Raw genomic sequence first — 13,595 nt, 5'->3', positions numbered from 1 at the left:
CCCCAGCAGGGTCCCCACAGGCGGGGTCCCCAGCAGGTTCTCACTGAATGGCCACTGGATTCCTTAGTGGAGAGGGGAGGTCACCAGCAACAAATTGTATTTGAGTTTGGAGGCCCTGGCTCCAGCACATTCCTCCATCTCCCAAGTCCCCAGCTGGTTTTGCCCACCGTCCTTTGTCCAGTCCAGAGCTGGCCTCTCAAACGGCTTGAAGCGGAGACTAGTGACCGAATGGGCCACGCGGTCAGGACTCGCCACCCCCGGACAGGAGCCTCGGGGTCCAGGACCCCAGGGTTGTTCTCAAGTATCCCTGGTGACACCTGCGGTTTTTCAGTTTGCTGAGCCCGCCCCCCTGGAGGGACTTGGAAGAGGGGGTCCGATGCCCACTCATCTGCGAGCACGCCCTTTGGTTTCTAGTGGCCTTTGGCCAAGACACACTGCTCTTAAGTGTTTAATCCAGAGAAAGGAAGATAAACAGAGCCACCATTCTCGAATCTGCATCTGGCCCAGTCACGGCAGTCCACGGGAAGGTGGCATCCGAGCGGCGTGGGTGTGAGTGGGAGGCCCCCGAGACGTGGGTTTGCGGACTGCATGGCTGCCTGTGAACTGCTGGATGTCTCTGGGCTCCAGAACTTTGGGGGATTCCCGTGGTGTCCGCTTGACCCCGCCCCCAGCTCCTGCTGGGCTCTGTGGGGGTCGGGAGGAGGTGGTCTCCTCTCCCCCACTCAGCAGAGAAGCTGAAGGAAAGGACATTGAATTCAGTGCAGTCACCCTGAGTGCTAAAAAATTCCCAGGATCCATGGTGGTGCTAAACTCTTTCCATGTTTCTAATATTTTTAATTGTGGGTTTTGTTCTCATCACAAAAAAAGCGGTGTCCTTGGGGACGGGACCCGGCCCCTTGACCTGCCGCTTTCCAGGTGTCCGTCGTCACCGGGACGGGACGCTCTGGTCTGCAGAAACACTCTGTCGTGGCATGCTTCTAGACTGTAAGATTTGGGTTGTTTTGTTTTGTATTTTGTTTATGTTTACATGCATCTTCTTGTATTTCCCAGAAAATCAAATAAAGTTTTTGGCCTTTTTAACTGAACAGCATCAATCACCTCTTAATTCTCCCTGATGCCAGAAAATCCCCCAGCTGAATGGCAAACTTATCACCAATGCAGAATGAACTTCAGGATCCGGGCCCAAGGACACGGGGGGGGGGGGGGGGGGGGGTGCAGGGCAGGTAAGTTCCCACCATTGCTGGTGAGAATCCTGCTCCAGCTCCTCCCCCTTCACCGCCTTCACCTTGGCGAAGGCTTCTGGGCTATGGCACCAGGGCTTTCAGAGATGCAGATCTCGGGAGTGGGGGGGCAAAGACCCACATCCAGCCGGCCTAGCTGGTCCCTCAGTTGGAGCCCCCGACCCTCCCCACTTCTGCTGGACTCTAGCACAGGGCTGGGCAGTCCTGATATAGCCCAGGCAGAGGTGGGGCAGCCAGCCAGATGTACTCATCTAGAAAGTTCCTCTAAAAGTCTCTGACCAGAGGCCTCCCTTTTCTGCCCAGCTGTGCCACCCATTTGGTAGAGGCCTCAGCATCCACCAATGGGAGCTCAGGTGAGGGGCGGGGGCAGGGGCAAGGGGTGGGGAGGCCCTGTCCCTGAGGAGCTCAGCACCATCCCTGTGGACCTAAGGTGCTGTCATCCTTCCACTAGCCCCTAGGGGGCGTTGTAGGCCAGGTTTGGGCCCAGCTTGCAGTGCCGGATGGAGTAGAGCAGGCCTCAGGGACTCCCGCTGCTCCTGCCCCAGCAAACACTGGTTCTCAACAGCCCAAGGACCTGAGGCTACTAAATGGCAGTGGCTTCTCCCTTTCAACTCACAAGGCTTGCCTGGCATTCTGATCCCCCCTTGTCCAAGCCCCAGGCCAGGTCATGCCCTGGCCCCCCACTCCGGGAAGCTAACCCTGATGTTGACTACCCTGGACACCAGCCCTGCATCACCAACTCCCCGACCCCCTACTCACACATGCTGGCCCACACACACATAGGTGCTCCCCTGCCCACTACACTGCACAGCACAGCCCTCAGGCTGGTACAAATCACCTTTATTGACAATCACAGCGACCGGAGTTCACAAAGGAGGCGCAGCTACCCCGCACTAACAGACAACAGGACAATGACTTCCTCTCCCCCACCCTCAGGCCTGGCAGCCCCTGCACTTCAGACCTGTCCTTGCCTCAGAAATGGGGCCCTTGACTAACCGGGGCCGCCGTCTCCCCCACCCCACCCCCACAGAAGGGGTGGCTGAGGGGGGCAGAACCTGGGGAGGCCACAGCAGAACCACCACTTCCCAAAGGCCCACTGCAGGGCAAGGACGAAGGCCCCTCCTGGCCCCCACTGCTGTCCCACCACACCACACCACAGCACCCCATCGTGGTCCCCCACCAAAGAACTCCAAAGAGTCACACGGTCTTCCCCACTCCCCAAGCAATCCTTTTACGGAGGAGGCGCGGAGGGGCTCCGACCCAGCCAGGCGGCACAACTGGTCGGTAGGTCACCAGGTCCAGAGCCCCACACTCTGCCAGCCACAGGGAGAAGCGGTCTCGGATGGATATAAAAGGCATCTTGAGGGGGCAGAGGGCCAGGAGGCCGTGGGGAGACTAGGCCAAAACTGCTGAGAGCTGGCCCCAGCCCACGGCCTATAAGGACAGGGCAGGCAGGGCAGAGCAGAGAGGCAGGGTACCTGCAGCCGCTGAGCAGGTGAGGCCCTCCCTCGCCCCAGAACCAGGAGTAACCACCTGGAAGTGCTGGGTCCCAGCCCCTGCCCTCTCATCTTCCCTGGGGGTGGGGGGGCTACGAACAGGCTTCCCTCTTCAGCCTTCCCAGGTCCCTTCCCAGGTCCCTTCCCAGGTCCCTTCCCAGGTCCCTTCCCAGGTCCCGGGCCTCCGGGCGTCTGGACACGTCTGGATGTGTCAAAGCCAACCGTGACAGCCTGCTGCAGCCCAGGGAGGGGCACTCCGTGGCTCTGGGTGAGCCACCCGCCTCAGGGAATCACGGAGCCTCGGTTTGCCTTGGTGTAAAATGGACACAACCTGCCAGGAGGCCTCCCTATTCAGCCCCTTTTTAAGGCGTTCTGACTCACGGAAAGCAGAGCTAACTGCGGACTTTCGGACTGGAGTCTGGGAAACGCCGCCCTCTCTGGCCCAGCATCCTGCACACCAGGGCAGCACTCCCAGGGGCCTGAGGGATGGGAACACACCTCCGCCACAAAGACTCCATATAAATAAGTTAATTAAAGTAAAGAAAAAAGCTGGTCTTTCTCCAAGAAACTGCCCTGGCCCCAGCCCGCGCCCTGGCCTCTCCTGGGGACGCCACCGCAGCTCAGCGTCAGCCAGGCCCAGGCCAGCACTGAGATGCAGGAGGACTGGCCACCAGTCACCGAGAGCAGGTGCAAACCTGTTCCCAGAGACCCTGACAGACAACAGACGCTGCTCTCCAGCCCACACCAGGGGCCAGACAACTGGGGCAGAAAGGCGACAGCCAGGATGGGCCTCCGCATCTCTGCCAGGGCACAGGGCTGGGGACTCGGAACCTGGGGCCGCCTGCAGCCTGCACACTGCCCACCCTGGGCGGGCAGGACACGGGCATGGTATGGAGGCTGCCGCCCACCCGGGGGAGGGGGGCGGAGGGAGCCGCTGGCCTTCTTTCCCCCGGGCTGCCAGGGCCACAGGGCAGGGAAGAGGGAGAGGGTGGGGTAGGTCAGAGTAGGGCCAGCTCAGGGGCCACCTGCCAGGGCTGCTGCGGCAGCAGAGCAGGCTGTGCACCGCGCACGGGCAGCGGGCTGCAGGAGCGAACAGAGGGGTCTGTCCGGTCCATACTCCACGAGCCAAGCCATGTGCACTGGCTCAGGGCCACATCTGCCCAGAGGAAGGGACATACTTTTTAATTCTCACAAAGGTGCCGCATGGGCTAGAGGGACCTCCTAGAAGTCGGTCCCACGTGGGGAAGGACTGGGACAGACGGAGACCCCAGTGTAGCCCCTCTGCATGAAGGGAAGAGCTGGGGGCAGAGAGGGGGAAGCAGACAAAGTGTGGACTCCTTCCCTCCCCTCTGCCCGGCGGTCTGCTTCTGGCCCCACCTCCCTGCACGATACCCCTCCGCTCCCCAAACCTTCAGGAGCCTCAGGTTTAATGGAGAAGGAAGAAGAGTTTCCAAAGTGAGGAAGAAGAGAAGGGGCCCCGCTGGCATGTCCCTTGGCCAGAGCTGGGCCGGAGTCTGAGGAGGTGGGCGTGCAGGGTGGGGCGCCGTGTCGCGCTAGGAGCTCCGGTAGGTCTTGATGATGTCCTTGATGGGGCGGCGGCAGATGGGGCAGCAGGCGTGCAGGGCCTTCTTGAGGCGTAGACCGCAGGCATAGCAGACGCACATGTGGCCACACGTGTAGATGACCGTGTCCACTGCGTGCTCGTAGCAAATGGTGCACTCGTCACTCCACTGGCCTGTGCCTGGGGTCACTGGTGACTCGGGAAGGCTCACCGGTGAGTTGGGGGCCGTCCCTGGGTGTGAGAGGACCCCAGTCAAGGGCAGGCTTGGTCCGGCCCAGCCCCAGGTTCACAGGGAGAGAGTGCCCTGGCCTCTTGCTACCCCACCATTGGCCAGAGCTGCCTATCTACTCCGACAACCCAGCTTCCTGCACAGAAGAGGGGAGAAGAGACGCGCTCTGGGCAGCCCTGGGGCTGGCCTTCCTCTCTCAGACCAGGGGCCAAGGTATCCACACAGCACTGACAGAGAAGGAGGCCGGATAGAGGGAGAAAGGGGGCCCAAGACATTTCAAGGCAGGTCCCACCTGAGCTACCCTTTGGTGTTCCCTGTGTGCTTAAAAAAAAAAAAAGTCCTTTGGAGAAAGGCACCCAGGCAGGGGACAGGACGGGATGCTCTCCCGCAATCACCACCGAACAAGGGTTCACTGAGCCCACACCTGCCCCTCCAGGGTCCCAGCTCTGGCACAGAGGCTGCCCGCCTCCCTCAGCCAGGGTCTCAGGGCAGGGGGTCTGGCACAGACACAATCGACCCGCAGGGCCTGGCCCACTTACCACCAGCAGAGCTCCCCAGGGGTCCCGAGCTGTAGGTGCTGAGCAAGGGGTCGGAGAGGCGGCTGCCCAGGGCACTGGGCGAGGTTGGCGTGGAGGCGGGGGAGCATGGGAGCGATGGGATGCCCCGCTCAGCAAGGATGGTGGAACCTGCAGGAAGGGAAGGAGGGGAAGCTGGCACCTTGAAGGCCCGCTCGGGGAGAGCTCAGGTCTCTGCCCCTCCGGCAGGCTCCCAGGAGAGAACTTGGGTGCCGCAGTCTGACCGCAGTCTGACCGCGCTCGGGGCAGGATTCCACGGGCTGGCTCGGCATCCCCGCCGCCCCCCCCCCCCGCCCCAGTGCTCCACTCCCACCTGCAAAGTGGAGGGCCAGGGGTCCTCTGGCGTTGCCACACCAGCAGTCTCCAAACCAGTCCCCTGCCTGGAAGCCCACCTCTGCCCTTCCCCATGCATCCTTCACCTTCCAGGTTGCCCACACCAGACAGCAAAGTCACCTGCCTCCCGCCCGGAACGACCCTTCCGCCCTCACCTCACCCTCCCATGCAGGCCCTGCGCTCCTCGCTCCTCTCTGTCACTGGGCCCAGACACTGCCCACCTTCTCTTCCTCACTGGCGGCCCCTCTGATATGCCCGCACCATCTCCCGCACCCTCTGTGCCACATTCCTGCCCTCCCTCCTTCCCTCACACCTCTCTCTCTCCTGCTCCTCACCCTCCCCGTCCCTCCCTTCGCCCTCTAGTAAGCCCTTTCTGAGGGCCTACCAGGTACCATATGCTGTGTATACACAAAGCTGGGGACAAGACCCACAAAGCTCTTGTCCCCAAATGCTAAGAATCCAGGGAGCCTCTTGGGAGCTCACCTCAAATCCCCTCCTCTGGGAAGCCTCAGCTCTTCCCCCCTACCCACCACCACCACACTACTCTCTTTAGCACTGACTGACCAGCCATGCACACCACGTGCAAAGGGTTAAAGCACCATAGATGCTGGGGTGTGATGTGTCCTTTGGCCAGGAACGAAGCTTTGCTTCTCCGGTTACACCTTGAGCCTCCTGAGAGCAGGAAATCGTACCCGCCGGTGACTCCCCATGGTCCCTGACATAATGCCCTCCCTACAAGGAAGTACTGTATTACTAGTTATCTGTTCTAATCCATCTATTAGTCATTGTTTCTAGGAACATCCATTGGATATCCAGAAGGTTTCTCTTATTAGTGTTAATAGTTTTCAAGTTAATTATTAGCCCCTGTAGAAATTCCTACCTCCTATTGGCTTTTCTTACCTTATTGCACTGACTAGCATTTTCAGAACAAAACTGAAAGGCATTCCTTTCACATTCCTGACTGTAATGAGAATACTTCTAGTGGTTCACCATTAACGAGGAAATTGGCTATAGTTTTGGAGTAAAAAAAAAATAGCCTTCTATTCTTAGTTTACTTAGGCCTTGGATGAAGCAAAGCATCCCTCTATAAGGTAAACAGTTCCCCTTCGCCCACTGGCCCTGACTCATTTTTCTTTCGGAGTCAGTCAGGGTCGCCTCACACCAGCCCGCTGGCTGAGACAGCCTACTCTCCAAACAGCTCCGGAGCACTCCATGGAGTGTGCATTGGATTCCGAATGATGGTACTTCAACACCCACCTTGGCCACTTACCCCTGGAGACAGTGAAGTCCCGATTTTTTTTTTTTTTTAAAGCTTCTTCCCTGCTCCAGTCAAGCAAGCCCCTGGGGCAACAGAAGCCTCCCAGAAAAGCTCCTTATCTGTTATTGGATGGAGCTGAGGCGAGAGCGTGCCTTGCCCTTACGTAATTGACTTCATCTGAGCAGCGGTGTCCTGGGTGAGTCTAACCAAGTATCTTTTCACCCCAGCCGGATTTTTTTCTGCACCTGAGTCCGATTTCTTTTTTATTCCTTTCTTCCTGATGTCTTTCATCTTGCTTGGTTTCTTTTCATTCTTCCCTGAGTTATCTTCCCCCCCCATCCTAACTTCTTACCCTGCCGGCCTCATTTCCTTTTAAATGTATTTCTAAGGCCATCTTCATTCGGTCTCTGGAACAGAGTGGGAAGTTCCCACTGATTGTATCTGATCTCTCACACACCCCTGCACTCGCCACCAGCACTGCATCCACACATGCATGTATGCAACTAGTTACTCACATGTGCCTGCACTCAGCCCACCAGCCTTACAGTGTAACTTGTGTTCACACACACACATTATCTCGCCTATGAAGCCACCCGGGGTGAGGGGTAGGCTGGGGGCTGTTAGGCCCAGGGGTCTCCAAACTTGCCTAAGCAAACTTGCTAAAAAAAAAAAAAAAAACACAAATCATATGCCCAGTACCTACCCAAGATCTACAGCATAGGTGGCAAGCACAAGGCCTGTGGGCCGAATCCGGCCCCCCTCCTTGTTTTATCCGGCCCGGCACCTTGTTTCTACCCGGCGGCAGCACTGAGCTCTCATTTAACCATTAAGGAGCAGTTACATTTATACAGTCCTAAAATTACATTCGGCCCTTTGAAGGCAACCGCAAGGCTGATGCGGCCCCTGGTGAAAGTGAGTTAGACACCCCTGCCCCACAGGATGGAAACCTCTGAAAGAACTCAAGCATCTGCACTTCAGTGGGCTCTCTAAGCGAGTCCAGTGAAACCAGCCCAGTCTGCTGCAAGTGATTGGAGGACCAGCATTTGGAAAGCACGGACACCTGCTCCCTCCGGGCTAAGAGTCCACAGCAGGGGTGTCCAACCCACAGCCCACAATGGCTCTGAATGCAGCCCAGCACAAAATCGTAAATATACTTAAAACGTTATGAGATTTTAAAAAATTTCTGTGTCACAATGTATTTAATGTGCGGCCCAAGACAACTCTTCTCCCAGTGTGGCCCAGAGACACCAAAAGGCTGGACACCCCTCTTCCAAAGGGATGCTTTGTGAAAAAAGTTTTCTGGTCAAACTGTTTTCAAATAACCACACTGTAACCACCACTACTCCCTCCCTACAGATTCATACTGCATATTAAAGGCTCTGAGAAGTCCTGCTTTTTAAAATCTCAGTATCTCCCAAGCTTTTTTCACCCAAGAGCCCCTTTTCAACAGACAACTAACCCACAGAACACTCCAGGAAACACGGCTTACCCACCCCACGTCCAAGTCTGCCCACTCGAACCCAGGACAGCAAGGCTCAGGCTTCTGCAACCCCACTTCCTCCAAAGCCTCTGCTCAGGGGTTCCCCACAGGGCCCCCAAACCAGGCACCACCCTACACAGGCACCTGGCTACCAACACACCAACCTCTTTTTCTTATCTGGACCTACAACCAATGTAAAGACAGAAGCCTTTATACCATTTGGAGAAATGGAAACTGAGCCCCCAAAAGTTAAATGCTGGTGGAAACACTGTTTTCTCTTTTTAAGGGACCACCAGAGTGTGTGTACCTGGACTGTTTATAGTATTTACCTATTCTGGGGAATGTGTGTTAATCAGATTCTGAAAGTGAAACTCAAGCATCTAAGCTCCTTTCCTCTCCCCAGGGTGCGTCTGGTGAGATGCGAGGGCCATGGAGTCCTGCCCAGAACTCATTTCAGTATCTGTGGCTCCTTGGCAACTCCTCGTGATGGGCTGGCCCCTGTGTTCCCCCTACCAATCGGCCCCCTCTTCCAGGAAACGCTCGATGCTGGGTCTGTTGAGGGGGACAGCTGAGGCCAGCCTCGGGGTTCTGTTGAGGCTGGCATGTAGCTGGGAGCACTCACCGAGGAGGCGGATCTGCGTGATGGCCCCATGCAGACCGAAGAGCATCCAGAGCGGCTGCGAGGCATCCACGCACAGCTGCATGCCCGCAGCAACGCCGTTGTGGCTAAGGTGCAGCTCGCCGTCAGGGTTGACCACCAAGCCCAGGATGTCGCCACTGTGCAGGGGCCCGGGCACGCGGCACACGGCCCAGAACTCCTTGCGGTCCACCAAGGCCTCAGGGCTGAAGGGCAGGTCGGCAGGCCTCAGAGTGCCGGGGTCGCACGTGGTGACGCCAAAGGAGAGCGCGCCGGGTCTTGCACCGCTCGAGCGCGTGACCTTGACGAAGATGGTCTCGGCCACGCGCACCGGCCGGCTGGTGAAGACGAGCGCGCGCTCGTCGCGCCCGTGCTCCAGGCGCGCCACCGTCTGCTCGTCCAGAATCCGGACGTGCGCGCCGGCGCGCAGCGCGTGGAAGCGCAGGTCGCCGTCGAGCTGCGCGGGAAGAGCGCGGCTGTGCTGCGAGTTGAGCGAGTTCTGCGGGATGGGGCAGCCAGGGGGCGGCGTGGCCTCGTCGCCTTCCCCCGCCGGCACGTTGAGGTCGCACAGGCTCACCGACAGGCGCGCGTCGTCCGCCTCGCGCCGCAGCGACGGCCTCCGCAGGGCGGTGAAGGAGCGCGGCCGCAGGCAGTCGGGCAGCACCAGCTCGCTGTCTGTGACCAGGGAGAGGAGAGAGCGGGCACCATCAGGCGAGCCAAGGAGTCAGTGCCCATCGCCTGCGCCCATCCTCCCACTAGCCTTACAAAACACTGGACTTTTAAAGGCATTGAAAATGCGCAGGACTAAGGAGCAAACGGGCAACCAAAGTTGTGCAGAAAGAACATCTACTTGCTTAAGCAAAGGATTAAGGCTAGAAGGAAAGACACCAAAATTGAAACCAAGGGTCTTGAATCCTAGCTGTAGAAATCACCTCTCTCTACAGGCCTCCATAGACCCAGCCTCTCCCCTCAACCCCAAGGCAGCAGAAGACCATAGCCCGGGCCTGACTAGTGGTCACAACGTCTGGACCTCCAGCAAGCTAAAGATAACATCTTGACCTAAGTTGTTTCAGCTCCTGAGCCCTCAGGTGGAAACACCTTCTGGCTGCTTTTCCATGAAACCAGACAGAGGGATGCCAGAGCCAACCTCAAAGCTGTTGGCCTCAGAGCTGTTGTCAAGACCTGAAGGAAGGATTTATTGCTTTTACCTCACTTTCGACCAATCAGCTTTCAGCACAACCTGGACCCCCCCCCCCCCCCCCAACACACACACGACTTGTGATTTTGCCCTATATAATCTGTAACTTAGACTCCACTGGGGAGCTGAGTCTTTAGAGGATTGCCGATTCACTATTAAACTTTTTCTTTCTGTGCTACGAACTCCTCCTGCTCATGCATTTCTTTTGGGCCACTGCGCACAGAGGGACTCAAATACTGGGGTCCTGGTAACAAAATGAGAAACTATGATGGCTTCTAAATGGTACGCTTATAAAAGATATTTTTACAATTTAACTCCTGTGGCCCTCTCTCTTTATCCTCGGCAACTGGAACAGCCTGAGCACTTCGCAGGCGAGCAGTAAATAAGCGTGCTGAACGCACCGCTGACAGCCCCAGAACTCCTCTTTGCATAAATTGTCTCATCTTGTCCTGGCAATTACCTTTTGAAGTTACTGTTGCCACATAAGGACACTGCAGCTGAGAGAAATTGAGCAAATTTATCCAAGCTATCCTTTTTGAAAGTGACTTAATAGGAAATCAAAACCTGTCTCTTTTTAATCATACGAGCCGTACAGACTGTATTTTGTAGAAAAGACAGTTCAACAAAAAAGGAAAAATAATTGCCTGTCAACCCACCATCCAGAGAAAAATACTATGAATATTCGGGTGCACAACCTTGCCGTCTTGTTTTCTTTTAATATAATTTTTGCTTACATTTTTAATGCAAAAATTGAATCATGCTATATAAACACCTGTAGTTTTTAACCTTGTATGGCTATCAGGTCCCTTTGAAAATGTGATAACTCTGACCTATCCCCTCCATAGAAAAATGCACATTCTCCCTAAATGTTGTGGATAATTTTAGAGCATCCGTGAATCACATAAAGCCATCCATGGGCAACAGACTCCAGACTAAGAACACTGCTATAAAGATTTCCTTTTCAAAGCTGGAATCTTTTCTGCTCACTATGTCCTGAATATTTTTTCATGCCAATGACTATGTTTCTAACACTGTATACACACACACACACACATAAATATATATATAAAATATATATTTTTTAATCCTTGCCCTAAGATATGTTTTTATTGCTTTTAGAGAGAAAGGAAGGGAAGGACGGGGGAGAGAGAGAGAGAGAAAGGGAAACATTGATCTGTTGCCTCCAATATGCGCCCGGACTAGGGATCGAACCTACAACCTTTTTTGGTGTACAGGCAGACCCTCTAGCCAACTGAACCACCTGGCCAGGGCTAACACTGTATCTTTTTTTTTAAGATTTTATTTATTCATTTTTAGAGAGAGAAGGAAGGAAGATAGAGAGAGAGAGAGAAACATCAATGTGCAGTTGCTGGGGGTCATGGCCTGCAACCCAGGCATGTACCCTGACTGGGAATCGAACCTGTGACACTTTGGTTCGCAGCCCAGACTCAATCCACTGAGCTACGCCAGCCAGGGCTAACACTGTATCTTTTAATGGCTGTGTCACATCCAGCTGTGTGAAGCCCTGTAAAGTAAAAGTCATTGTGCACGATGAATCCTGCCTGCATTTCGTCCTTAAAGCTTCCTGTGGAGGCGTTCCCACCGCACAGACGAAGTGCAGAGGTGTTACGTGACAGAAGCCAAGTGGCTGATCCAGGACTAGGCAAGGTCTGTCCGACTCCCGATGCCACAGTCTTCACTTCAGGCCCTTCTTCTTATTGAACCCCTTCTGTGGGAGTCCCCAAATCTGGCTAATGCCACCATGGGCCACATCACGGGCCAACCCCTCCCAGGGAGTCTTTTCTCTGAGCCTCCCCACAGGAGGAATCGTGCTTTCTCTCAGGGAACTCGGCAAGGATGACTGGGGTGCTCAGTGTGAGAGCAGAAGTTGGGGGGCTGGACTGGTATGGCCAGCAGAGGCCAGAACCCAGCTCTGGCTGAACCTAGAGACAGCCTCTGAAGCCTCCCTAATTTTGTTCCCTCCCACCCGTCCCCCTGCCCCTTCCAGGCACAGCAGGGTTTGGGCTCAAGCAAGGGGAGGGTGCCCGGCCCTCCCCTAGGTGCCCTATTTCTCTGGAGAAGCCTCTTGGGGCCTGGCTGGTTGGGATTTCCCAGCATCGTGCTTGGCAAGGAGAAGGGAGCCGACCGGAAAATGCGATTATTCCAGGGAATTGACCCTGTGACAGTGAAGGCGCAGACAGGCTGGGGGGCTGCGGAGAGGCAGAGGCGAGGGGGGCCTGAGCAGGAGGGGGAGGCATGGGAGACAGAGCAGGGACCTAGGGAAGGCTGTGGGTTGACCTGGACCACAGAGAACACGCCCCGCTCCCCAACCCCTCAGGGATTCCAGACAGTGGCCTTGAGGACTCCAGAGGGTTGGAGACAGGGAGGGGAAGGAACAGGGACAGTGGAGTGAGGAGGAACAAGGGCTCAGAGATGCCCAGCCAGGGCCCACGGGAACAAGGCCGTCAGAGGGACCCACACACATGGGCACCCCCACGCTCCTCTCCCTGCCCCCACACACTCAGGACAATCAGTCGGAGCCCATGGAGCGAAGCAGACCCTCAAAACAGTCGGAGTGAGCCTGGGTGTGTGTTATCCTGTTCTCTGCCCCTTCTACCTGAATAAGGGGTCCTCTTCTACGTGAATATGCCCACTGCTGGGTGCTCACTGCCTCCCAGGCGACCTGTGCTGTTGTTGAGCTCCTTGGACTTTTAAAAAGTGTTTCCTTCTCTTAAAACTAAAGTACACCTCCTTGTATTTATGCCCACTGCTTCAGCCCCGTACTGAAAACAGCTCTCTTCAGGGAGTACTCAGAGTCCTCGCACAGCCTTCCCACCTGTCAGACAATGAACAGAGCCGGACTCCAGACTCCAGAGGTGCCCTGACCAGCTCAAGGCAGTGTGGCCATCACCTCCCTTGAGACATGCACTATACTTCTAATAATGCAACCAAAGAGTAGTTCAGGTTTTTTAGTAACCAGTCTCCAAACACTGGGGGAAGCAAGATAGGGGCATAAGTGCAACAACTTTGAAGTCAGCAGCTTGGGTTCAAATCCTGGCTCTGCCATTTCCTAGCTGTACAACCTCGGATAAATAGCCTATCCGAGGCCAGTGCTTGGCCAGTGGCCTGTGGGTGAGCAGCCTGCCCCCTCAGGTCGCTCACAGCGAGAACAGGCGTGACGATAGCTGCCTTTCAGCATTGGCACAGGGGTCAGAGGCAGCGTGGGACGCCCCTCCGCCCCCTGCAGCACTGGAAAACTTCAGATGTTAGTGTTGGCTCAGGTCGAGCTTGCCGACCGAAGTCAGGTCCACTGGCACACAGGCGGTGAACTCCTTGAACCCAAGTGCCGGACTTTACAGCGGTCACCGTGGACCCCCAAGACAAAAACCACTGAGTGACATCGCTGCCTCAAGACCAGGAGGGAGAACCTACCAGCGGAGATTTAAGGAGAAAGAAGGAGAGGAAGGAGGAGCGGTGGGGGGTAGGAAGAGAGAAGAGGCAGGAAAATGTTGGCCTTGCCTGAAATACTGCAGGAGTCAAGGGACGCTGGGAAACAGCTAAAAACGGAACCCCTGGGGCCAGTGCCC

General features: G+C 56.1%; 1 protein-coding gene across 3 annotated transcripts in view; it reads right to left on the bottom strand.

The window, feature by feature from the left end:
* Positions 1 to 2,066: 2,066 nt before the first annotated feature.
* Positions 2,067 to 13,595, bottom strand: part of NEURL1 (neuralized E3 ubiquitin protein ligase 1) — a 77,369-nt gene continuing 65,840 nt past the window's right edge. For all 3 annotated transcript variants that reach the window (XM_028513322.2, XM_036027245.1, XM_036027246.1), the window contains exons 4-6: positions 8,796 to 9,485; positions 5,067 to 5,213; positions 2,067 to 4,529 (exon numbers count right to left, since the gene is read on the bottom strand). In XM_028513322.2, coding sequence (XP_028369123.1) covers positions 4,291 to 4,529; positions 5,067 to 5,213; positions 8,796 to 9,485 — 1,076 coding nt within the window. In that variant the 3' untranslated portion in view covers positions 2,067 to 4,290. The remainder of the gene's footprint in view (positions 4,530 to 5,066; positions 5,214 to 8,795; positions 9,486 to 13,595) is intronic.

Source organism: Phyllostomus discolor, chromosome 5, assembly GCF_004126475.2.
Source record: "Phyllostomus discolor isolate MPI-MPIP mPhyDis1 chromosome 5, mPhyDis1.pri.v3, whole genome shotgun sequence".
Taxonomy (NCBI): domain Eukaryota; kingdom Metazoa; phylum Chordata; class Mammalia; order Chiroptera; family Phyllostomidae; genus Phyllostomus; species Phyllostomus discolor.
This window is presented reverse-complemented; position numbering and strand designations above follow the sequence as displayed.